Here is a 27,114-nt window from a genome sequence, read left to right on the forward strand (position 1 = left end):
TTCACCTCGAACCCCTGTCCTGACACCCCTGTCCAGCCTGGGCGTCGTGCCGCCTCCAGCCAGGCCCCCACCTGAACCAACGTCACATCAGCCTCCTGCTCCCACTTCAGCTGCTGCATGGTCAACAGGAGCCATCCCCCTCCGCTAGCTGGGCCTGAGCAGTAGCCACGCTCAGTGCCTCCTGGGCCCGCTCCTCCTGTCATTTCGAGAGGGGTAGCCGGTGTGAGCGCAGACTGAGCAGAGCCGGTGTCAATGGTGCGCTGAACCAGCCGCGTCTGCCTGCAGTCTTTGTCACTAGTGGCAACAATGTCCACATTCTCGTCCAGGAGGCACCTCAACCGCTGCCGCTGGTCATCAACAGCTTGGGTTGTCTTGGTCGAGGGAGGTTTGTCTTGCCTAGAGCCTGGGCCTGAGGCGAGTAGAGATGGTCCAGAGCCACCGGCGTCCGAAGTCTGTTGAGTGGCACCTGCCCGGCTTGTCTGTCTCTGGTCCCCTCCGTTCCCTGCTTTTGACCGCACTGGAGGGCCAGAGTCTTTGTACCAAGAGTGATAGCCAGCTTCGCGGTGTTAACGCAGGCCCCCAGCGGGTCAGCAGATCAAGGCCGATGATGCACTGGTCTTGGATGTCAGCAAGCCAGAAGTCATGCACCAGCTCCAGATCCGCAACGGTTTCTTCCCCAGCATGTCAGTTCTCTCCCCTGTCACCGTCATCAGCTGGGTGTCGGTGGGCGACCAACCCATCACAAGCAGCCCAGACGTTCCAGGGAGCACACCAGGTCGTATTAGGGAAATGGTAGACCCCGTATCCACCAGGGCCCGGCAGGGCTGGTCCTCAACACAGCAGCTCAGGTAGAGTCCCTTGAGGTGCCCGACTAGGCCCACCACCGTGCATCGTTCTTGGAGGGGGGGCAGGAAGCTGGAGCGGTGGTCCCCTCACTACACCCTCTCGTTTCCCTGAGGCCACATAGTTCTGGTCTTTGGTGCGGGCACCAGGCAGTTGCGCGCCACGTGACCAGGCTCATTGCACCGGTAGCAGCGGTCGGTCAGTCGAGGGGGAGGCCTCCAGGGCAGAGGGCTGCAACTGGCATACCTCTGCGACCTCCCCCTCCCTGTCGCAGTCTGCGGTTCTGATTTGGGGGTAGTTTGGGGGGTCACCTGCTGGTTAGGTCGCGAGGCGAGCACCAGCTCTGCCCTTTCAGCCTCAAGGAGCGCCTCACGGAGAGTTTGAGGCATGGCCAGGCGGACGTGTTGGTGTAGTCACTCTGGAAAAAGTCCTCGCAGAAAAGCAGCTCCTCACAGGCTGCTGCTGGGAACTCCGGGTAGCCACGACGAGCATACAGCAACACATCCGATGCAAAGGAGCCCAGGCTCTCCCCCGGCCGACGGCTCCGGTTGGTCAGCTTCTCCCTGCTTCACGGGAGGCAGCCCATGAAGCATTGTCCTAGCGTCCGCGGTGCGCTCGCGCCGTCGGGACCCGTCGGGGGACTTACATGGCCGCTCGCTTCCTCTGTCTTCAATCGTCATCTTCCCAGGCAGCGAATGCTCTCCTCGACGGCTTGCTCCAGCCTCCAAATGTCTCCCTCCCTTACGGCAAGGGTGAGCTATCCCACTTCTGACACCAATGTGGCGAGCTCAGACAAGGAGGAGACAGAGGAGCACAGCCGTTTATTAGCATTCACGGACCAACACACACCACGCTAACACACCCGCTCGGCGCAGCTCTAGCGTAACAACAACAACACAAAATGGCACTCTCCCCACCCAGAAACACACAGTCGCAGAGAGAGAGCGTCACCTGTAACCATGGCAACATAACAACAGAACATAGCTGTCAAAACAAAACCCCAAACAGCCCTGACCCGCTACAATGTGATATATAAGGATAAAGTACAAATAGAAATGCATGTATCGCCAACTGCTGCACCTGTTAGTAAAAACAAACATACAGCACCTGGAACACAAAACTTTGAATATGCACAGATACATAAGTCAACAAAATCGTGTAGTGTAAGTGTGAATGTGAGAGAGACAGAGAGAGTGTGGGTCTCACAAAAGTACTTGATTGTGAGGCTGGGAAGCTGGAATAACCACCCCCCAGAAAGCTTGCTGTCACCCACCACGAACCACACATGCACACACATTGTGTGGTAATATGTTGTGAACTGTAATGACCTAAATAAAAAGGAGGGTTGGGGGGAGGGTTGCCGCACAGTATTGCCAGCATAGCCACATAGATGGCCTTACACACTGTGACCAACAAATTGTCTTTAAAAACAATCCACTGGTTTGTTCTTCAGAGGAGGATGTTTAGTTTACAAGTGACAAAGTAATTTTGAATGCTTCATTGTCTCATTTGCAAATATTGTATAACAAGACAAATCTGCAAATGTGAACACAATTTTTTTTCTCACTCTTAACTAACTGAAGCTTTTTATTGAACTACCAAATAAACACATTGGTCCTTTCTTTCTGGCCAGACACGTGGCAGCACTTCTGTAATTTTGTTCGTATTTAACCAAATAAAAAAAGCATTAATAAGTGTACACAGTACTTATTGACTCTCTCACTGAGCTAACACAGCCAGTCCCTCAACATGCTTGTGGTTCCTGCTCATATTTCCTTTGTATCACATAATGAGGGTGGGAAGTAAGGAATAACACCCCTCCAGAAGCCATGGGCAGTCGACAGACCATTCATTCAGTCACTCATTCACTCTCACCTACCTACCATACAATGACGCATAAAGACATGCACACACAATATCTGGTATTATGTTGTGAAATGCAGTGCCCTAAATAAAAAAGGGGGGCTGGGGGGGAGGGGAGGTCACCGCGCAGTATAACCAGCAAAGCCACTTGAATAGCCTTACACACTGTGACCAACAATTTTTCTTTAAAAATAATCCACTGGTTTGTTCTTCAGAGTAGGATGCTTCATAGTCTCATTTGCCAGCTTCTCACCCTGTCACAGCAAATAATTTTCACACTCATGCTAAATCACTGGTTCGCTCCTGTTTTTATCATTTAAAAAATATTGCTGAGTCCCATTGTACCACGCTCAGAATTAGAAATGGTCATCCATGCATTTGTCTCATCTTGTTTATATTATTTTAAGTCTTTGTTCACTTGTTTATGTAAAGCCTCTGTGGATCATCTGCAAGTTGTTGAGAACGCTGCTGCAAAGCTTCTGTCCAACTCTTCTAAATACTCTCACGTTACACCTCTGCTGATCCAGTTGCACTGGCTCCCCATAAAATTCAGAATCCACTTTAAGATTTTGACTTTGCATGGACAAGCACCAACGTATATCAGAGATCTTTTACATCCTTACATCCCCAGCAGGTCCCTGACGTCATGTGACCAGGGCTTGCTGGTCGTCCATCATATGAGGCTGAAAACGAAAGGCGATAGAGTGTTTGTAAATGTAGCCCCCAGACTCTGGAACTCCCTTCCCTTGAGCCTGAGATCTGTGGACTCAGTGGTTTCATTTAAAAAAAAAAGCTAAAAACTCATCTTTTTAAACTTGCTGTTGGTTGATTTCTGTTTTTGTGTTTTAGCTTTTCTGTGAAGTACGTTGTGATTTTTATCACAAATAAAATTGTACTTACTTACTTACATCATGGAATTAATGGGAGAGAAATGACTTCAATCAAAATACACTAATTTATTAATTGAATACAATTAATAGTGTACAACAATCCGACAAATCCAACCAAATAAATAACCTAGTGCTTGGTGAATGGAAAGAAGGGGAGAGAGCTGAGACAGCCAGTTGCACTGATTAACCCTACCTTCCACTTCGCGTTTTCCAATCGATCAGCAAAGGGAATCCCAAACAAACTGTGCTCAGTTTGTCCAGCCTGAAGGAGCAACCGCAGAAATAAACAGGTGATTGGACTCACAATATCGGTGTTGTTAAGGCACTTTCCTGCCACCTTGAAATCCTCCTGCTTGAAGAGTGCCTTCACACCACAGTCAGAATCTAGGTCACTATTTGAGTTTAGGAGTGAAGCTCAACACACACCCTAGCCAAAAGCTCTCTAGCCCTATAGCTCTTCTTTTCTGGTCTCCTTTTCTGGTTAGAGTAAACTAAACAGAAGAGTGGTACCAAAGGCAGGAGAGACACACCCACTGGGCCAAAACTGCAGCAGGCCCTTGCTCATTAAAATACTTTGCAACAGCTGATAGAATATGAAAAAGAGTGTTCTCAGCCTCAAGTTTGGCCTCTAATGGTGCAGGACAACTACACCATTAGACTCTTGTACTCTGAAAACATTCATCAATTTATAGTGGCGTCAGTGTTTTTAGCATTTAGCAGTCATAAAGTCCAAAGCACTGCAATGAGTGTATTATTATAAGGTGGTTAGACACTCCTAGTACACATCAGACATATGACGCAGTAGAAAGAACATGGCAACTGGCTTTTGAGTTACTTCACACCTGCATCGAGCAAAGCACAGCGCAAGTACGCCAGCAAGGAGTACTCGCTCATGCACGCGGTGAACTTTTTGACACAGTTTATGTGCATATATAGGGACCTCCAGAGCCTTTATAGATAGTTACAAATCTTTCTTTTTTATGAATGAGGTATACATTTTTTTTATTAAACTTTTGAACGCATCACAAACTCTCATAGAGCATACAAAATCAAAGAGATGCATGTTTTGAAATGACCAGGAACAGGAGCATCTAGTATACATAGTACATTTTTTGCTGCAAAAAATGTACTATGTGAAAGAACAATATTTTAATAATTTCATATCAGTGTTTTTTTTATAATGATATGAAAAAAATCCTAAATCATAATGAACAGAAGTAGAAAAAGAGTGAAGTAAAATTTATTGATATACCACTTTTTAAGACAAGAGTCTATTACAAAGTGCTTTTCAGGGAATTTAAAAATACATCAGACAAAAACAACATAATACATAAGAACATTACCCAAATACATGTCTAAATAGATTAGTTTTCAGCTGTTTTTTTTAAAAGAAGAGTCAATGGTGTGTAGAATGGGAGGTAAACTGTTCCACACTTTTGGCGTTAATGTTTGAAAAGCGGGATCGTACTTTGTTTTCAAACCAGTCTGTGGAATAGCCAGAAGACCACTATCCGTGGATCCGGTTTGGAGAATAAGTTTGAAGAAGCTCAATGATATGAGTGGGGACCTCTTCTCAAAAAGGCAACATTGCAGACACTGACATTGAGAACAGCTACAAGTACCTGGGAATCATGCAGGCAAATAGGAACTATGAAAAGGCCACTAGAGAAGCCAGAACCACCAAGATACCACCTAGATAATAAGCTGGCCAAAGGGAGGAGATAGGAGCCACTGACAAGACAAGGAAGCTCCTTACCATACATGCAGGGTTTCAGCCCAAATTAAGCACCCTGAGACTGTATGCTAAGCAAAAGAAAGGAGGCCAAGGCCTAGTGAGTGTTAGAACCACTATCCAGGATGAGACAACAAACATCCATCAGTACATCAGGAAGATGGCCACAACAGACACATGCTAGCAGAAACCAGAGAAAGAAGAGAAGCAAGAGGAGGAACCATCATGGAAGGACAGGCCCCTACTCCATATGGTATGGCATAGAAGTGGCTGACATCCAGAAGTCCTACCAGTGGCTGGACAAAGCTGGATGGAAAGACAGCACAGAGGCACTAATCATGGCAGCACAAGAACAAGCTCTGAGCACAAGATCCATAGAGGCTGGGGTCTATCACACCAGGAAAGAACCCAGGTGCAGGCTATCTAAAGATATATATAGCGTGTGTGCTGTCGAATGTGCAAAATTGGGGGGGGGTGTAGAGGAGACATATTATATATATAATATCTATATATATATATATATATATATATATATATTAACGACTATATCTCACTGGTGATGTTCTACAGCAGCGGGTGTCTGATATAAATAAAGTACATCTGACTATTGACAGAGACATATCATTAAAATTAAAGGAATTGACATGTGCCTTGTTAGTGTCTGAAGAGTCCTGTCTCAGTCAATTATCGATGATGTGAGAGGCGGGTGTGTGTGTTTCACGGATGGAATAGAGCTCCTCTGAGTCTCTGTCACTTGCCCGGAGATCGGAACCTTTCCAGATTGCAGAGAACAGTTGTGCCAGGATGGGACGTCCTTCAAATGCGTGCTTAGTCCGGCACTACCTGGTAGGTTCCGAAGTGTGGGACAATCCTGCAGCACGTCTGCTTACGGACAAGAGCTTTTTGCGTCACAACAGCTGTTCCCAAACAGAGTCATGTTCTGTGTGAGGATGCCTCACGCGCCGTATGAAAATATCACCAACTTCTCAGTTTCGTAGGTGAACAGGCGCTCTAGCCCTGGACGAAATAAACTGTGTGTTATGTATTTACTATATAACTATATAATATATATAAATATCTTATTTATGATAATATATACTCAATGTTTCTTATACTCAATGTTTCTTACAGGGTGGTGAAAAATAAGATATATCATAAATGATGAAAAAAAAACGTCCTGATTTCTGCATGTCAAGAAGATCATAGAAGCAAGTTCAAAAACAAAATGAAACTAGCTAAAATTTGACGCCACAAATTACAGGCCTGTTTGTCTACTACCACAATTCTCAAAAATCCCAGAAAAATTCCAATGATAAAGTCTTGATCAAATAGTAGTTATTCTGGGTGGCTGTAGAGCAGGTGTCTACCACGGAAGGTTGGTGTTCTCCCTGGCCTCCCCTGCATGCAGGCAAGATTTAGTTGCTATATGCATCCATTGGAGTATGAATATGTGTGAGTATGAATATGTGTGAATGGTAGTTCGAAAGGACTCCAAAGCATAGAAACAGTGCTCATTTGAATGGGTGAATGTGGCATGTTGTATAGAGCGCCTCGAGTACTCTGGGAGAGTAGAAAACTGCTATATAAGAATCAGTCCATTTAACACTCAATATGGGTTCAGATCAAACCGCATTAATTGATTAAACTGAGAGATTACAAACACTAGACATCATAAACAGTATGCAGGCAGAGTATTACTACATTTGATCATGAAATAAAACTGGAATGGTATGGGGTCAAGGGGGTTGTACTGCATTGGGTTAAAAATTGTTTACAGCTACAGATTGACCTACGGAGAAACACCCCCAAGGGTTCCGAGAGCACGAGAGTGAGGGAGAATGAGAATCCTAGTTAGACAGACCAAATGATAATAGATCATGGCAATGGAAACACAATAATGATTATGAGATCCATTTGCAACAAAATCTGTAAGAACCTGTATAGCCCCAAAATCCACCAGGTCAAGATGAAATAATAATAATAGATTGGATTTATATAGCGCTTTTCAAGGCACCCAAAGCGCTTTACAATGCCACTATTCATTCACTCTTGCATTCACACACTGGTGGAGGCAAGCTACGGTTGTAGCCACAGCTGCCCTGGGGCAGACTGACAGAAGCGAGGCTGCCATATCGCGCCATCAGCCCCTCTGGCCAACACCAGTAGGCGGTAAGTAAAGTGTCTTGCCCAAGGACACAACGACCAGGACAGAGAGCCCGGGGATCGAACCGGCGACCTTCCGGTTACAGATGCGCTTCCCAACCCCCTGAGCCACGGTCGTCCCATAAATGTGTCACAAGTGTCACAGAATTCAGGCCCTTGTTCTGGTGACATGCTGGAGGAGCCAGGCAGGGAGATACCTCAGAGTGCCCAGAACCTCCAGGCGACACATGACCAGTCATCAGAACATAGGTCAAGTGGCCCCAAGCTTGTAAGAAGGAGTGGCGGCCACTGTTCGACAATGATGTCGATGCCATCTTGGAAGCAACAGCCAAGGGAGAAGCTGACTACCACCTCCAGATAATGAGGCCACCATCATCATCAGCCAAGCAGCTGAGCAGTTTGAGTGCTGGAGAGTGTAGCAAAACCTTACACGAAGAACAATGGCCAGTTCACTTGCTCCAAAACAGAGTAGACCATCATCTAATAAGCAACTATTGGAGATAAATTCGGGGAGCCTTAATAGATCCTCCTGGACTAACACAGGACTTTGACGAGAAGGAGCCCTGTGGGAAGGAGGTCCAGGAGGTGGTCAAGACGGCGAGAGGAACCAAGAGGGGCAAGGTAGCTTACCAGTGGAGGTTTGCAGAAGGGGTGTGGATTCCAGAGGAGGAAGAGTCCAAAAATATTGATCAATTCAGAATTATTTCCCTTCTTAGTGTTGAAGCTAAGATTTTCTTCACCATTGTTGCCAGGCATCTAACAGACTACCTCCTGAGGCACAACTACCTTGACACTTCAGTCCAGAAGCAGGGAATCCCAAAAGTGTCAGGATATCTGGAGGCACGCAGGCTTAGTTAGGCAGCTAATCAGGGAAGCCTGAGATCAGCATCATGTCTGATCTCAGAAGCCAAAAAGCAGGTCATCCTAATAGAAGTGACTGTTGGAAGCATCACATGGAGGAGCTAATGAGAGAAAAAGGATATCCAGGGCTAGTAGAAAAGTGTAGAAGGGATGGGTGGCAAGTGAGGTGTGAACACAGAGGTGGGTGCAGAGGATTCATTGTCCAGTCCTGCTTCAGGACCTTCAGCAAGTTGGGCATCACAGGCGCAAGCAAGCACAAGGTTATCAAGCTGGTCACTGAGGTCGCAGAGGTTGTGTCAAGATGGTTGTGGATCCAGTGGGGAGAGCGATGGGTGACTCTTGATCACCCCCACCTGGGTGAGGGTATATAACGTTGAAAGACTCAAAACACCTGATGACTCCAGGAAAAATCACTGAAGACTTGTCCAGATGCATGTTAAAAGTGTAAAGTTGAGAGAATAATCCTTATCATGCTTGGACATTGCTTCCTCAGGTTTATGTACTGGGTCCGGAGCTATTCGTTTTTATATAAATGTATAAATGACAATTGTAAATGTGAGTGAAGTTGGCCCCCCCACCTTCTTCAAATCCAACAAAAGTGGTATCAAATGTTTGTGCTGGTTTGTGCTACAAAAATTTTCGTTTGTGCTGCTACTGTTTTAAAGATATTAATGAAAAGGTAAAGTTCAAAAGGTCAACCAGCCCCCCGACATTACCCAAATCAAACAAAATTGATGTTAAACGTTTGTGCTACGTTTGTGCTGGTTTGTGCTGCAGAAATATTTGTTTGTGCCGCTATCATTTTAAACATATTAACAAAGATTTCTAGAGGTCAACCAGCCACCCCATATTAATGGAATCAAACAAAATTGATGTCAAACGTTTGTGCTGGTTTGTGCTGCAAAAATGTTTGTTTGTGCTGCTAACATTTTAAAATTTTTAATAAAATAACGTCTTGATGCGTGCTTAATCATCCAGGTAAGTAAATCCCAAAAGGTTGATTCTGTCCATCTGGACATTTTCAGTTGGAGAAACGTTTCGTCACTCATCCAAGTGACTTCTTCAGTCTCAGCTGACTGCAGGTTTCCCCAACCTTATAAACAGTACATTTATATAGTGAAGGAAACTAGCACCACTGAATGAACAATGTGCTGGGGGGTTACTTCCATGATTGTTAGTATGCAAATTCTTATGACCATTGATCAATGACAACTAATCAAAGCCTACTGATTAATGGCCATGAGTACCATTCACAGAAAGTGAGGAATGGCTACAATCACAGCATTGTAGGATGGCAAAAGATGTACCCTTGGGCCCCCCTTCTCGATTCAGAGATGGTCAGCATCCTGACGGCCCAATGGACATAGCTGTCTCTCAGTCTGCTGGTTCTGGCCCGGAGGCTCTTCAGTATCCTTCCTGATGGCAGCAAACTGAAGACGCTGTTGAAGGGATGAGTGGAGTCACCTGTAATGGAGAGGACCTTCCAGATGAGGCAGGTGCAGTAGATCTCCTGGGGAGGGAGGCAAGAGAGGTCCCCACAATGCTCTTGGCTGCTCTCACTACCCGTTGTCATTTTTTCCTGCAGAACCCAATGCAGGAGTCATACCACACAGTGATGCAGCTGGTGACGATACTCTCAACTGTGCCTCTGTAGAAGGTGCTCATAATGGGGGTTGAATCTCTTGTGCTTCTCAGTTTGCAGAGGAAGTAGAGTCGCTGTTGGTCTTCTCCACATTCAGGGACAGGTTGTTGTTGCTGTACCACTCTGCCAGATGGTTAACTTCACCCCTGTAGTAGATCTCGTCGTGGGTCAGCAGAGTGAAGAGAAGGGAGCTCAACACACATCCTTGGGGAGCCCCCGTATTCAGTGTTCTTGGGCTGGAGGTGTTGCTGCCGACCCGTACTGTCTGCTGTCTTCCTGTCAAGAAATCTAGCAGCCCGTTATACAGCAAGGTGCTGATCCCCAGCAGATCCAGTTTGTGAATGAGTTGCTGGGGAATGATGGTGTTGAATGCTGAACTGAAGTCTATGAACAGCACTCTGACATATGAGTCTCTAGTGTTCAGATGTGTGAGGGCTGAGTAAGGGGCAGCTGAAATTCCATCATCGGTCGAGCGTTTTGACCGGTATGCAAACTGAAATGGATCCAGGTTGGGGGAAAGCGATAATTTGATTTGTTGCATGACTAACCGTTCAAAGCACTTAACTTAATAATGATGGAGGTGAGTTTGACAGGACGGTAGTCCTTAAAGCAGGAGATAGATGACTTCACACCTAGATTTCTGCCTGTACTGACCCTTATGCAAAATAGGTGGAATTAAGACACAGTTCCAAAAGCAAACACAACTGATCAGTGCTGAGAGTGGTCCTGTTGCTGAGGTTGGGATGATCCTGTAATCTCTTATGAACGACCTCCAACGCTTCTATGACTGGGATGCAAGTGAAGACAGATGTAACATCTCTCTCTCACTGTACATGTACTGTTTATAAAATTAGGGAAACATAACCTGCACAAACAAAATGATTTGCAGGACAAATGTTTGACATCAATTTTGTTCGATTTGAAGAAGGTAGGGGGGGCAACTTCACTCACGTGTGTTTATAAGGTTGGGGAAACCTGCAGTCAGCTGAGACCGAAGAAGTCACTTGGATGAGTGACGAAACGTTTCTCCAACTGAAAATGTCCAGATGGACAGAATCAACCTTTTGGGATTTACTTACCTGGATGATTAAGCACACATCAAGACGTTATTTTATTAAAAATTTTAAAATGTTAGCAGCACAAACAAACATTTTTGCAGCACAAACCAGCACAAACGTTTGACATCAATTTTGTTTGATTCCATTAATATGGGGTGGCTGGTTGACCTCTAGAAATTTTTGTTAATATCTTTAAAATGATAGTGGCACAAACAAAAATTTCTGCAGCACAAACCAGCACAAACGTAGCACAAACGTTTAACATCAATTTTGTTTGATTTGGGTAATGTCGGGGGGCTGGTTGACCTTTTGACCTTTACCTTTTCATTAATATCTTTAAAACAGAAGCAGCACAAACGACAATTTTAGCAGCACAAACCAGCACAAACATAGCACAAACGTTTGACATCAATTTTGTTTGATTTGGGTAATGTGGGGGGGCTGGTTGACCTCTGATGACCTCTAGAAATTTTTATTAATATCTTTAAATTGATAGCAGCACAAACGAAAATTTTTGCAGCACAAACGTAGCACAAACGTTTGATACCACTTTTGTTGGATTTGAAGAAGGTGGGGGGGGCAACTTCACTCACATCATTTGTAAAGATATCTGATATATTAAAATTAGTATTATTTGCTGATGACAGTACATTTTAAATCATGTTATTTTTTTTAAATTCTCAAACTCACAACTGCAGATTGAAATAGATGGTGTGGAAATTGAAAGCCCATGAACATAACTTTTTTGGTGTGATAATATGTGTGTGTGTGTGGGGGGGGGGGTGTAAGGATTGTAAGGAAGGATTTCTGATACAACATAAAGAGGAGAAAGTGATGCTGATTTGTACTTCTGAATTTGGATGGAAAGTGAAAGTTCAGGCTTCTTCCTCAGTGCTTTTGCAAACTTAAATTACCTGCAGAGAATCTATACATCCATCCATCTATCCATTTCAGGGTGCTACGTCTTTTCTCTCCAACTTTCTTGCTACATTTTGAAAGTCCTCTGGGTGAGTTCTAAATAAAAGCAGGACTCTGTTATTTACCTAGGCAGTTGGCAGTTTCTTTAACCTGCTGAAAACAAGAAGCAATAATATAATGCTCCCTCAGTAAAAGCCTACACTGTGTCTAAGGATTATGTAAAATTAAATATTATCTTTGAAGTTCATCTGAGCTATTTTTTTCTGTCTTCTTTCCTTCAGTATGCCAAACACTGAAGCTGGTTTACCCCATGACAAAGACTCTATGGCCATCATTCACCTGAACAACACCACAGTCATATACCTGAAAGAGGTCACCAAGTTTCTTGCCATGGTCTGCTTCCTCCGCAAGGAAAGCTTTGCTAGGAAAGGTCAGTTCATTAATATTCACTACCTTTATAAGCATGTCAGGAAGTAGCCCTATTGCGAAATTCATTATCACGCTTTCTTTTCTTAAGTTAAAGATGGATTGATCCCCTGCAAGTAGGAAATTAACAAGCAGCACATTCTTATCCTGAGCTCAACACACACTGATATGAATTGGTCAGGAACCCTTCTAGTCATACTTTAAAGTACTACCCACATAATCCAGGTGTTACCTATCTAGGACCATTTTTATAGTGCAGGTTAGTGCTAAATACAATGAGTCTAGAACAGGGGTAGGCAACTCCTGGCCTCGAGTGCCGGTGTCCTGCAGGTTTTAGATGTGTCCTTGATCCAACACAGCAGATTCAAATGGCCAAATTACCTCCCTAACAGTTCTCCAGAAGCCTGGTAATGGACTAATCATTTAATTCAGGTGTGTTGACAAAGGGCAATATCTAAAACCTGCAGGACACTGGCAATTGAGACCTGGAGTTGCCTGTCCCTGGTCTGGAAGTATTAAAACAGGAAAAATTATTTTCTGTAGGTAGGTGGGGTTGAGTTACAATGCAATTTCACCCAGAAAACAAGGATTAGCATCCCATGTAGGAGTTCCATTTTAGACTTTTGTTTGACTTTTGTTTCTTTTTTCAAGGACTATTTTAGTCCGGTTTAAGCACCAAAACTACTTGGCTATTTACAGGAAATGCTTTGGATTACAACATACTCTTTCACTTTAGAATGCAAACTTTTCCCTTGTGCAAAAAAAGTCTTACCACAGTGAAGATACCAGGAGTAAACATCTAGCAGCAGGTTCATTAAATCTTTGTGCTAATTCAGTGTTGAAGGACATCTATTAAAGCCTAACAGACAACCCTAAACATACACAAAATCAGTGTGAAAGGGGGACACAGATGACAGGACAGCTGACAGCCCTCACTGAAAGCTGAAAACAGAAAAGAGATGGCAGATCATGTCAAAATGAACAGTTATATTTTTGCACAGAACATGTTTAGTTCTTCAGTCTAGTTGAGGAACCACTTCAAAGTGTGATAAATTTCGTTGTGTTCATATTAAAATGCCTGTAAAGTTGCTTTGTTATTATGTGATTAAGTATCCAAAGTCCTTCATCAAGTGCAACGCTGGTAAAGATTAATACAGAATACAGGCATACTGTCATGGTCCTGGGTCCCCTGACCCAGCGTTTTTAGTTCCTTGTGATGTTTGTAATATTGTACTTGTGTGAGTTATTCTATGGTTTCTAGTTTCGATCCCTTGCCCTTCATGTTTCTCTGTGTCCCCTCTGTTCTGTGTAAGTCTGTGTCTGCATGTTTGAGTTCCCCTCTGTGTCTCTCGGTTCTTAGAGTCCTCTGCCTTATGGTTTATGTCTCTGTGTTTCTTAGTTGCTGTCTCCACTGTGTCAAGTTTGCGTCTCTGTATGATACTTCCTGTTTTACTTTGATGGTCCGTGTCTTATGTGAATGCGTCCTGCTTTGCTTGTCTCATCCGTCCTGATTTCTCCCAGCTGTGCCCTCCTTCTGTGTCTCATTCCCAGTGTATTTAAACCCTGTGTTTCTCTGAGGCAGTGTCGCGTCGTCCCTCATGCTGTGTGGATCTCCCTGTGTCTCTCTGTGAGTTCTTAGTTTGTGGTTTCCCAGTTTAGTTTAGTTTGTATGTTTGTTCTACCAGCAAATAAAGCTGTGTTTTGAGTTCACCTCCCCGAGTCTGTGAGTCCTGCACTTTGGGTCCAACTCCTGCCTGCCGCACAGCGATTCATAACACATACCCTACAAAGATGACTGCAGTGCAGTGAAAAATTAATTTGGCCCCTTCCTAATTTGTTATTTTTTGTATATTTGTCCAAATTGCATATTTCAGATGATCAAATTTTAATATTAGCGCCTGGATAAAAACAAAACGTAGTTTTTAAATTGTGATTTTTTTTAATTAAAGTAAAACATGATCTAAACCTAACTGGCCCTATGTGAAAAGCAATTGCCCTCTGTTTTATAAAGGACTCAAGGCGCACAACTTTTTTTTGTTTTGTTTTTTTTTAATTTACAGTGCAGTCTGCATTTTCTTTACCTGTGCAGCTTACCAGCTGTCTTGTTCTCGTGTAGCACACTGCTCTCCCGTCACATCCTGGCATCCTACTGAGATAGGGCAGGCACGACCAGTCGAAGGAGAACAGGTGTGTTGGTCAGCCTCCCCTGACACCACACGCTGAACCCACTGCTCCACCCCTCTCCTGCCATTCTCATTGGCTCTGCTTTGAGAGGCACCACCATCGCTAAGCAGCATATCAAAGCAATTATATTCATGCAAATTAATTGCATTATGTGTGGTCAAATGTTTGTTGGAGGCAATGATACATTTGACACTAAAGCCCCAAGGCTTGTGTTCAGTAAAGTGGGCGTGTCCAAATGAAGCGTAATATGTAATATTGATATTACGTAATTACTCCCAGGAGAATGTGATTTGTAATTTATCTCGTGTCACAGCCTGGCTCATGGGTTACAGTGGGGCAAAAAAGTATTTAGTCAGCCACCGATTGTGCAAGTTCCCCCACTTAAAATGATGACAGAGGTCAGTAATTTGCACCAGAGGTACACTTCAACTGTGAGAGACAGAATGTGGAAAAAAAAATCCATGAATTCACATGGTAGGATTTGTAAAGAATTTATTGGTAAATTAGGGTGGAAAATAAGTATTTGGTCACCTCAAACAAGGAAAATCTCTGGCTCTCACAGACCTGTAACGTCTTCTGTAAGACGCTTTTCTGTCCCCCACTCGTTACCTGTATGAATGGCACCTGTTTGAACTCATCATCTGTATAAAAGACACCTGTCCACAGCCTCAAACAGTCAGACTCCAAACTCCGCCATGGCCAAGACCAAAGAGCTTTCGAAGGACACCAGGAAAAGTATTGTAGACCTGCACCAGACTGGGAAGAGTGAATCTACAATAGGCAAACAGCTTGGTGTGAAAAAATCAACTGTGGGAGCAATCATCAGAAAATGGAAGACATACAAGACCACTGATAATCTCCCACGATCTGGGGCTCCACGCAAGATCTCATCCCGTGGGGTCAAAATGATCATGAGAACGGTGAGCAAAGATCCCAGAACCACACGGGGGGACCTGGTGAATGACCTGCAGAGAGCTGGGACCAAAGTAACAAAGGTCACCATCAGTAACACACTACAACGGCAGGGAATCAAATCCCGCAGTGCCAGACGTGTTCCGCTGCTGAAGCCAGTGCATGTCCAGGCCCGTCTGAAGTTTGCCAGAGAGCACATGGATGATACAGCAGAGGATTGGGAGAATGTCATGTGGTCAGATGAAACCAAAGTAGAACTTTTTGGTATAAACTCAACTCGTCGTGTTTGGAGGAAGAAGAATACTGAGTTGCATCCCAAGAACACCATACCTACTGTGAAGCATGGGGGTGGAAACATCATGCTATGGGGCTGTTTTTCTGCCAAGGGGACAGGACGACTGATCCGTGTTAAGGACAGAATGAATGGGGCCATGTATCGTGAGATTTTGAGCCAAAACCTCCTTCCATCAGTGAGAACTTTGAAGATGAAACGAGGCTGGGTCTTCCAACATGACAATGATCCAAAACACACCGCCCGGGCAACAAAGGAGTGGCTCCGTAAGAAGCATTTGAAAGTCCTGGAGTGGCCTAGCCAGTCTCCAGACCTCAACCCCATAGAAAATCTGTGGCGGGAGTTGAAAGTCCGTGTTGCTCGGCGACAGCCCCAAAACATCACTGCTCTCGAGAAGATCTGCATGGAGGAATGGGCCAAAATACCAGCTACTGTGTGTGCAAACCTGGTAAAGACCTATAGTAGACGTTTGACCTCTGTTATTGCCAACAAAGGTTATGTTACAAAGTATTGAGTTGTATTTTTGTTATTGACCAAATACTTATTTTCCACCCTGATTTACGAATAAATTCTTTACAAATCCTACCATGTGGATTCATGGATTTTTTTTTCACATTCTGTCTCTCACAGTTGAAGTGTACCTCTGGTGCAAATTACTGACCTCTGTCATCATTTTAAGTGGGGGAACTTGCACAATCGGTGGCTGACTAAATACTTTTTTGCCCCACTGTATGATAAAAAATGGGGAAGGACACAAAGGAACAATTTACAAATATTTATTTTTAAGAAAAATAACAAAAAACTAATAACTGGTAATCTGATATACAAAGTCAGTAAAATTGCTCACGTCATTGTGAATGGATAACAATGTTGAATAAATGCTGAGTGTTAAGTTAGGCAAAGCAAACCATACCAAATGCAAACAAATCTGACCCTGATTCTGTAAAACTGTTAAAGGAAACTCATTTAAAGACGGAACCTTCAACTCAGAGTCACACTTCTCGAGGGTATGTCACCATCAGTCATTCCCATAGCATGTCTGACCACATAAGCAGAAAAAACCTCTGGAATCTCACCAACACCTTCATCTGAGACAGTGGAACAGATGTCACAATAGTTAAAGGAGGAACATCTGCCCAAACCCTGCTACCATTGCCCAAAATAAAATGAACACCATCAACAGGCAATGCAATTCCATTTCCCATGGAAATGTCACCTTGGAAGAGCTCACAATTCAAGATGAGCTTGTGCAAAGGAACAGGAAGAGTGGTGAAACCCATCCCATAACTGAGGATGTAGTCACCTGTGTCAGACTCCTTTGAGAAGGGCAGCACAGAGTTCACTATATAGAAGTCATAGATTCCTGTGTCACTCAGAATTTTAACTCGGTCTTTATCGTCACCTCCGACCAAGGAAACAAAGCCATCCCTAATGAAAGGAACATTAGGAATAGACTAATCATTGTTAGACTTTTTGCACTCACCAAATGTAAGAGCAAAACAAACCATACCAAATGCAAACAAATCTGACCCCTGAAGGACAAGCAGAGCAAAGATGAAGGCAAGATAGACCCATTCCCCCTGCTGCACAACACCCAGGCCCAAAATACCTGAGTTGGGGTGAAGGTCCAACTCAGGTGTTCTCAATCAGTTTGCCCACTGCCCTCCAGCCAATGTGGAGTGCAGATGGTTCCTGCTCAAAAGAGAAGGAACTAAACTAACAGTTCCAAGAAACTGGACTACTGGGATCACTAGTGATTCCCATTGCTAGTGATAGACAGAGCTTAAATAATTCTGGAGGCATAAAGGTGATTAGCTATATAGCTGTGTAAAGAGTTATTGAAGCTAAGCTAAAAATGGAGCTGACGAGCAGCAGTATGACTTACGAGTGTGCTGACGGAGAAGTATAGAGAAGGTCAGAAGGAGCTTCTGTGTGCCTTTGTGAAATTAGAGGAAACATATGATAGGGTGCCAAGAGAGAAAATATGGTACTGGATGAAGAAGTCAGGAGTGGCAGGCAAGGTGAGGGTGGTGGATGACATTCATGAGATCAGCAAGATAATGATGAGGTGTGTAGTAGGAGTGACATATCAGTTGAAGGTGAAGAAGGAAATCCATGATTGGCCCTTTTTTGTCATTGGCGCTGTGATGGACAGTTTGACAGATGAGTTTCCATGGACTATGATGTTCTTAGACAACACTGTAGTGAGAGTGAGGAGCTGGTGGAAGAAATTTTGGAGAGGTGGAGGCATGGTCTGGAGAGTAGAGGAATGGAAGTCAGTAGAACCAAGACCGAATACATGTCTGTGAATGACAGGGTAATGAATGTAACAGTGAAGCTTTCAATACCTGCTATAGAGACCTGCTATAATGGTTTGGAGAAGGTGGAACAAACAAAAAGACAGGTGGCGGAGCTAGAGATGGAGAGTTGAAGATGTTAAGATTTTCTTTGAGAGTGGCCAGAAAGGAAAAGATTAGACATAAATATATCAGTGGTACAGCTAAGGTCAGATGTTTTGGAGACAAAATTAGAGAAGCAAGGTTTAGATGGTGTGAACATCTGGATAAATGGGACAAAAGATTCCAGGAAGGAAGAAGAGAGGATGGCTACAAGAAGAATACCGCATATGTCCCAAACAAAATTTTTTATAGTGTAATTTTTTTCATCAAGCCAATTCAAAAGCACGAGTCACGTACGCATTATGTTGTTTTACTGCAAAGGTAATCACGGTGCAGTATAAACCTCTCGTCTTTTATACTAGTTGTCTAGCTAAGTAAAAAAAACAAACAAACGTTATTATTGTTATTATTGTTATTATTGTAATTGTCTGTAACAACTGTCCAAATTTCAGTTGAAATCACTGTTCTTTTTCTTCCTGTCTCCTTTCCCTGAATGTTGATGTTGATTGATTTTAACAATATCAAAACAATGTTTAGTAGGCTGGGCACTCTGAAATGGCACGTTAGTTGAATTACGTAGTTAGCAAAATTCAAATTCAAATTTTATTTGTCACGTACACAGTCATACACAGTACGATATGTAGTGAAATGCTTGGACAACTGCTCGTGACCTAAAGAAAACAAAAAAGGAAAAGGCTATGAATAAGATAGGAAATAAATATGAAAAATTAAAAAGGGTAAATTTAACTAGGAAGGAATAAAATATAAATTAAGGTTAAAAATGAAATAACTGTACAACACAAATTAGAATGAAGGGTAAATTTAACTGGGAGAATAAGATAAAATATATAAATTAAAGTTGAAAATAAAATAACTGTACAACAAAATACACAATATAGAACTATATAAGAATGTATGAAGAAATATAAATAAATATATACACAATAACAGCAGCATATACACAATAACAGCAGCGTGATTTAAGTAATGAAGTGAAAACAATGTCCAGAATGTCCAGTGTGTGTAAGAACTGTATGTGTGGGTCAGTACTGTGTGGTGGTGTGATTGAGAGACCGTATCGCCTGCGGGAAGAAGCTCCTCCTCAGTCTCTCTGTGTTGGTCTTCAGGGAGCGGAATCGCTTTCCTGACCTCAACAGAGAGAACAGTCTGTTGTTGGGATGGCTGAGGTCCTTCACGATCTTCCTGGCCTTGGTCCAGCACCGCCTGCTGTAGATTGAGTGCAGGTCAGGAAGCTCGGAGCGGATGGTGCGCTCAGCTGACCGCACAACCCTCTGTAGAGCTCGTCTGTCCTGCATGGTGCTGTTCCCGAACCAGGTTAAGATGTTTCCCGTCAGGATGCTCTCTATGGTGCAGGAGTAAAAGTTCCTGAGCACCTTGGAGGGCAGTTGGAAGTCTCTCAAGCGTCTGAGGTGGTAGAGACGCTGACGGGCCTTTTTCACCACGGTGTTGATGTGACAGGACCATGACAGGTCCTGCGTGATGTGAACTCCGAGGTATTTGAAGCTGTCCACTCTCTCCACTGGGCACTCGTTGATGACGGGGGTCTAGTAGTTCCTCTCCTGCTTAGTGCTGAAGTCCACTATCAGCTCCTTTGTCTTACTGACGTTTAGAAGGAGGTTGTTCCTCTGGCACCAGTTCTCCAGATTCCTAATCTCCTTCAGGTAGGCCGTCTCGTTGTTATCAGAGATCAGGCCCACCACGACGGTGTCGTCAGCAAACTTGATGATGGTGGTGGAGCTGGTAGTGGCCACACAGTCATATGTGTACAAAGAGTACAGCAGGGGGCTCAGAACACACCCCTGGGGGGCTCCAGTGCTGAGAGTGGTGGAGGCTGAGACATGTCCGCCCATCCTTACTGCCTGTGGTCTGCCAGTTAGGAAGTTGGAGATCCACTGACACATAGATGAGCTGAGTCCCAGATGCTCCAGCTTGGTGGTGAGTGTGGAGGGAATTATGGTGTTAAATGCAGAGCTGTAGTCTATGAAGAGCATTTTAACATAATTCCCCCTTCTAGTGTCCAAGTGAGTGAGTGATGTGTGGAGGAGATGAGAGATGGCATCGTCTGTGGAACGATTTGGACGGTAAGCGAACTGTAGTGGGTCCAGTGTGTCTGGTAGTGAAGAAATGATGAAGTCTCTGACCAGGCGTTCAAAGCACTTCATCACTACTGAGGTGAGGGCTACAGGGCGATAGTCATTGAGAGAAGCAGGGTGGGGTTTCTTCGGGACAGGAACAATGATGGACTCTTTGAAGCATGTGGGGATCACCGACTGAGATAAAGAGATGTTGAATATCTCAGTGAACACAGGAGCTAGCTGGTATGCGCAGTCTCTGAGGATACGACCTGGGATGCCGTCTGGTCCTGCTGCTTTCCTGGTGTTCACTCTTTTGAAGGCTCTCCTTACTTCATGCTTGGAGATGACGAGCACGTTTCCGGTACTGGCAGTATCTTCCTGTCTGCAGCCGTTAGCGCCGCTAACACTAGCATTGTTGGAGTCCTTAGCTGCAGCCTCGAAGCGAGCATAGAAAGTGTTCAGCTCGTCTGCCAGAGTCACGGCCGCGTTCGTCATACCGGTTGTTGGTGCTTTATAGTCCGTTATTGTCCTTAGACCCCGCCACAGGCTCCTAGAGTCACTCTGTTGGAGTTGTGACTCTAGTTTCCTCCCGTAGCGCTGCTTCGCCTCTTTCACCGCCCTCCGCACGTTATATGACGCGGCTTTGTACGGGTCCATGTCCCCCGTCGTGAGTCCCGTGTTGTAGGCAGCGGTGCGGGATCTCAGAGCGTCGCGGATGGTTTTATCCACCCACGGCTTCTGGTTGGGAAACGTTGTGATAGTCTTTGTCTCCACGGTATCATCCGCTAGTTTCCCGATGAATCCCACAACCGCTTCCGTAAACACGTTGACATCATCATCGGAGCTGTTTCTGAACATGCCCCAGTCTGCGTCATCGAGTGCTTCCTGTTTCAGCCTTTGTTTGTATTTTGGGATGAGGAAGATGGCGGCGTGATCAGATTTGCCAAAAGGAGGGCGGGATTGTGCCTTGTAGCCGTCCTTGACCATAGTGTAGCAGTGGTCCAGTGTCCTTTCACCTCTGGTGGGGCAGGTGATGTGTTGATAAAAGTTCGGCGCTGCGCATTTGAGGTTGGCGCTATTAAAGTCCCCCGTCACAATAAGCGCAGCGTCCTGATGTTGTGTCTGGTGCTGTGTGAGTGCCTCATGCAGCTCGCATAAGGCGGTGACCGTGTCCGCTTGTGGTGGAATATAAACGGCACTTACAATGACCGATGTAAATTCCCGAGGTAGATAAAAAGGACGACACATGATGGACAGTAGTTCCAGATTTGGTGTGCAGGAGCGTGTGAGAGGAACAACGTTCGCACTGTTGCACCAGTTGTTGTTCACCATTAAACACACGCCGCCTCCCCTTGACTTCCCCGAGTCCCGTGTCCTGTCCATGCGGTGAACCGAGAAGAACTCGGCCGGCTGGATGGCGTGGTCCGGCACCGCTGGGTTCAGCCATGTCTCGGTGAAGCAGAGGAGATTGCAGTCCCGAATGTCTCTCTGGAACTTTACCCTGGCCCTGAGGTCGTCAAGTTTGTTCTCCAGTGACTGGACGTTGGCGAGCAGGATGCTAGGCAGAGGTGTGCGGTGTGCACGAGCTCTCAGCCTGTTCCTGACGCCGGCTCGCTTCCCTCTAGGCCGCCGCCGCTTCCCTTTGTTCTCCCTCAAGATCTCACTCGGCCAGCTCGGATCCGGAGTTAAAAACTTCGAATTGTGCGTACATTGTATACCAATAGAAACAAGAGTGTCACTGTCATACCTAATGTACCCAATGGTGGTGATTTTGCCGATTTAGAAACGCTGAAAACTAACTTAAAAAACAAAGACAAAGAAAAAGTGGTCGGAGCAGTCGTGACGGCAGCCGACCTCACCGGCGCCATCTTCTCATTAGCAACACTAGTGAACGATTTTGATTTGTTCTGTTTAAGAAATAGTATCTGTACTGTAGTTCTATTTAACTTCTTTGCATTATGGATCACAAGTGAATCAGTACAAAACAGTTTTCGTGATTTGAGGGTTATCTCTCATATCACAACTCTTTACATGACTTACAGTAGCCAAATGTCATTCATTTTCAATGGCAGATTTCTTTTTTGCTTTCTCTGTCTCCTTGTTGTCCCGTTCTCTTTACTTCTCTCTCGCTCTCCTTCTCTTTGTCTCTTCATTCTGTTATGTGCATGTGTGTGTGCATGGTTGCCTCTTTGTTCTATATCTCCGAAGACATGCCCTTCAGCTGGTGCTGCTGACAGACTTCAAAAAAACTGTGCTTAAGGACTGGCTCCGCTGCTCCACCTTTGCCAGATCATATCTTAGTAGTTTACATTTTGTCTAGTATCGCTTTCATCTCTTCTTCCACAAAGCTCACAGCCTAATCAGATTCTCCCATTGCATGTTTGGAATTTACTGGATTTTGATTCAAACTCAGATTACCTGCATGTCTTTCCATTTCACTTGCTTAAAATGTACCCTTCTCTTCATCCCCACAGAAAACAGCCCTGCAGTTCATGTTGTTGTTAAATTACAACTTTGTTAATAAACCTTTTTTGAAAGGTTGTCGTAAAAACATAAGAGAATGAGCACAGCATCTGATTGGCCAGACAGTATCAGACATTCTCTAACTTGCCGTCAGCACTGTGATCCTCATTCAACTAATCCCTTTAGTCCCCACTAATACAATCCTGGTTCCCCAGCCTTTCTTCTATGAAGCATCTTCACGATCATGTGAGACTTGTGCGAATGAGCTGGCCTGGTGCTGTGGACTTCTGCTTCTGGTTTTGTCAGCATTAAGCTGACAACCCCACTTCACACTACTCTGAGGTGTCTAATCTAGGGAGTCTGTCTTAGTGGAATTATTCAAAGAATTGGCCATAAGCTGAAATGAATTATTGTGTCCTCAGTGGTGTATTTGCGTAATCGTAGTCTTTCACTAAACGTCCTCCTGTGACTGGCCAGCATGTCATGAAGTGGATGGAAGGTAATGGCCAGGATCGTCCTTATGTAGGGCAACATCTGCCTCTCCAGAGTCCAGCTCCCTCCCCACAACATTACTGGCCTTGCAGACCAGTTTATTGAATCTGGTGCTATCTGCAACCTGCTGCCCCAGCATGACACATCATAGAGGATGGCACTGGCTGCAGCAAACTCATGGAAAATCCTGAGCATTGTCTGACAGATATGAAAAGACTCAACCGCCTTCAGAAAATAGAGACGTGTACTTATCTACAATACAATACAATTTTATTGATATAGCACGTTGAAAGCCAGGGTGTACACCAAAGTGCTTCACAGTTAAAATAACGGTAAATGATTACACTGAACAGTAAGTCGTTAAAACAAGGTAAAATACAGAAAGTAGAGAAAACAAACAAAAAGCATTAGTAAATAGAAACAGGGAGAGAACATGATTATCCAGAGAAATGAGTAGCGATACAGCAATTAAGGAGCGGTGAGAATTAACGAGTCGGAAAAGCCGGGTTGAATAGGTAAGTTTTCAAGCATGCGTTAAATGATTGAATGGAGTCAGAAGCACGAATGGTAGCAGGAAGACTATTCCAGAGGTTTGGTGCTACAGAGGCAAAAGCACGATCACCCCTAGTTGGTGCCTGGGCTGGGCCAGAAGTAACTGACCGGAAGATTGTAAAGAACGGCTGGGAGTATAGAGACTGAGGTATAGGTATTTATAGTCCTCCACATTTACTTCCTGGATTGAAACAGGGATCGCTGGTTTCCTGGCCTTGAGAACACGGGGACTCACCCTGTCTGTCCCAGCAAACCTGCCTGTGATATGGTACTACAAGGTCATTAAGATAAGATGGGGCACAGATTATTTAAGACCTTGTATGTGAGGAGCAGGATTTTGAATTCTGGATTTAACAGGGAGCCAATGAAGGGAAGCCAAAACAGGAGAAATCTGCTCTCTCTTTCTAGTCCCTGTCAGGACTCTTGCTGCAGCATTTTGGATTAACTGAAGGCTTTTCAGCGAGTTTTTAGGACTTCCTGATAATAATGAATTACAGTCGTCCAGCCTGGAAGTAATAAATGCATGAACTAGTTTTTCAGCGTCACTCTGAGCTAAACTCACCGATCCTTCAAAGTCCTATCTCCATTCAGTCATCTTAGTTTATAAATGTAGGGCCTTCTAAACTCCTCTGTTTTCACATCAAAGCACAATTTAAAATCAGTCATTGTATTTGTAACTATTCATTACCTCCATTTCTGGTTGTTATTGTGTGTGAGCTGGAGAGAATGGTCAATAATCATGAGACTTGGCTCCAAAAAGGAACCATAACACAATTTTGAGATGAATTTCATCAACTAGGTCATGGCGTATTTCATTATTTTCCTGGAGGCTTATGAAAATTTTGTCATTTCTGTTTTTAGAGGACAGTTGTGCTTGCAATTTTATCATGTCCTGAGGTGCTAAATTTCACCTTCATGATTTTTTTTAATAAGGGCCTTGTATGATGTTACACTTTACATTCAGTTTTTGTGCTTGGTGTCTGTATACCTATAGTTTAGCTCTGCTTCATTCCTGTTATTCTTTCGTCTGACTTTATCTACCTCATGTTGCTTGGTAACAGGCGGATATTAATGTTCAGTGAGTGACAATGGAAGAGTTTTCTTTCCCCTTGAGATTAAAAGTCTCCATGGAGATGATCTACTGTTCAGCCTCACCTTTAAGGAAAATTGTTTGCGAGGGAGGGACAGAGCATGTGCAGTTTACAATCTTAAGGTGTGACTGTGCTTGAACTCTTTTAGATTCTGCAAAACGCTGGAGTCGGGGGAGAGGGTTGGTACCCTCTGAACAGTTTCGTTATCTCACTCCCAAACACAAAAAGTGCTCTATTGTCTGACAAAATGAGCAAGACTGTTCAAAACCAGTGCAATGATGCACAAATAGATGACCGTAAAGAAATCATGAAAACCAAATTTAGATCTATACATTTTTTGTTTTTTTTATGGCCTCAGATATGGTACCTTTGGACTTTCCCTTGTATTTAAGGGTTGTTCTTCAGACATCATATAAGTGCTAGAAAGTATTTTCATTTCTAACAAATGTGATTCTGTCCTCTCTCTGACAGGACTGATTGACTACAACTTTCACTGCTTCAAAAAAGCCATCCAGGAGGTTTTTGATGTTCGTGTAAAGGTTCAACAGAGCCGAAAACTCCTCAACCAAAGGAGGTGGAGTAAACTGACTCTGACCAGCGGAGTGTGCAGCAGCACCCACTAACAACTGTACCTGAGCTGCACCCTGATGGGTTTTTTAAATTGTTTTCTTAGTGTGAATCATTTGCTCCATTCAGCCCCCCAGCGTCTTTCACTTGCCTATTTTTACTGGGCAAAAAGAACACAAGAAAACTAAACTACACAAAAAAAATAATATTTAAGTACATTTGAAGATGTTTATGATGGGAACCTGAACCAATTAGTGTGTTAATGTGAAAAAAATACTTTTAAAATAAAGAATTATACAAGAGGCAGTAGAATAGAAGATCCCTTTATTTTCATTGTACAACAAAATTTTGGAAACTCAAGTTCCCCGACTGTATAGTGAAGTATGGAAGTTGTGATGGAAAAGCTTCTTAAACCGTATTTTCAGCCAAAGAGACCAACTCTTAAAGGTTTTTTCTTTATCAGATTTGAGTTGAGTTATCAGATGCAGTTTTTTTTACATCCAGGAATGTGTTAAGAGAAACTGGGGAAGACACACACCAAAGGACTGCAGATTGGACCCAGACTGCTATTTAGCCATGTGGCATATGATCGTCTGTTCAACTAGTGAGCTAAACTGGTGCCACATACATGCAGTTTTTATGTCCCACTGACCACTGAAATGGACATTCTCTCCCTCCCCCATTTAGTTTGATAGGAACTTTACATAGACCAAATGAAATGTCTGATTATGTTTTCAAGTGGTGAGACCTGTTCTGATTTGTCAGTTATCATCCTTGGTTCAGTAGAAGAGTGGAGTCAGCATCTCTTTTCTATACAGTATTTTCATTAACAACTGAGTCTTCTAGCTAAAAGTTAATGTGAAAATGTAAGTAAATGTGATGACTGAAGTGTTTCCTTGTTCCCTGTATTAAAAATGTTCATGTCGAACTATGTCTATCTCTTATAATGGCTGTCACACAGACACTTCCAGGTGACTTATTTCAGTTAGGAACCTTCCAAAGCAAAATAGACTATTGGACTGGAACAGACCCTGAATTTCTCTCTGGCTCCTTCCCTGCTGAAACCACCCACTAACACTCAGTTTGTCTGTGAAGGTTCTCAGTCATCCAGGTCATCGTAGTCTAAGGAGCTTGGAAAGAAAAGTGTCTGGACTTCTTTAAGTTGCTTGAAAACGTTTCACCTCTCATCCGAGAAGCTTCTCCACCATTTGACCCTAGAACTGAAGAAGCTTCTCGGATGAGAGGTGAAACGTTTTCAAGCAACTTAAAGAAGTCCAGACACTTTTCTTTCCAAGCTCCTTAAACACTCAGTTTCATTTCCTCACTTATGCGGCTGTTGTCAACCACATACAAGAGCATATTCATATGCACAAATACATCTTTACAAGCCTAAAATCCTGGTCCTTGACGTTCATGGATTTCATGGCTACTAAACCAGATCTCAGGCTATCTTCTGAATACCAACTGTTCTAAAACTTTAAGCCTTATGTTCTATTCTGCATTTAATTTTATGTTAAACCACGGTCTGATACTATTTATGGCAATTACAGCCATTCTGTCATTTCCTCCCTCTCCCTTTCCTATACACACACACAAAGTGTAGCTTAGATAGCCATGTGTACATGTGTGTGTATAGTGTAGTGTGCCTCTTAGCCAGGTCACCAGTGGAT

At 43.8% G+C, this 27,114-nt stretch overlaps 1 protein-coding gene across 3 annotated transcripts in view; it reads left to right on the top strand.

Annotated features, from left to right (window-relative positions):
- The window catches only part of rragd (ras-related GTP binding D), a 70,068-nt gene extending 43,696 nt beyond the window's left edge, over positions 1–26,372 (top strand). Inside the window, exons 6-7 of one of the 3 annotated variants that reach the window (XM_040049149.1) lie at positions 12,252–12,400; positions 25,349–26,372. In XM_040049149.1, coding sequence (XP_039905083.1) covers positions 12,252–12,400; positions 25,349–25,500 — 301 coding nt within the window. In that variant the 3' untranslated portion in view covers positions 25,501–26,372. Of the gene's footprint in view, positions 1–12,251; positions 12,401–25,348 lie in introns of those variants that run through there. The other 2 variants (XR_005698413.1, XM_040049150.1) reach the window with 2 other exon arrangements.
- The last annotated feature ends 742 nt before the right edge of the window (positions 26,373–27,114 follow it).

This window comes from Simochromis diagramma, unplaced genomic scaffold (assembly GCF_900408965.1).
Source record: "Simochromis diagramma unplaced genomic scaffold, fSimDia1.1 OVJJ01000426.1, whole genome shotgun sequence".
NCBI classification, from domain to species: Eukaryota; Metazoa; Chordata; class Actinopteri; order Cichliformes; family Cichlidae; genus Simochromis; species Simochromis diagramma.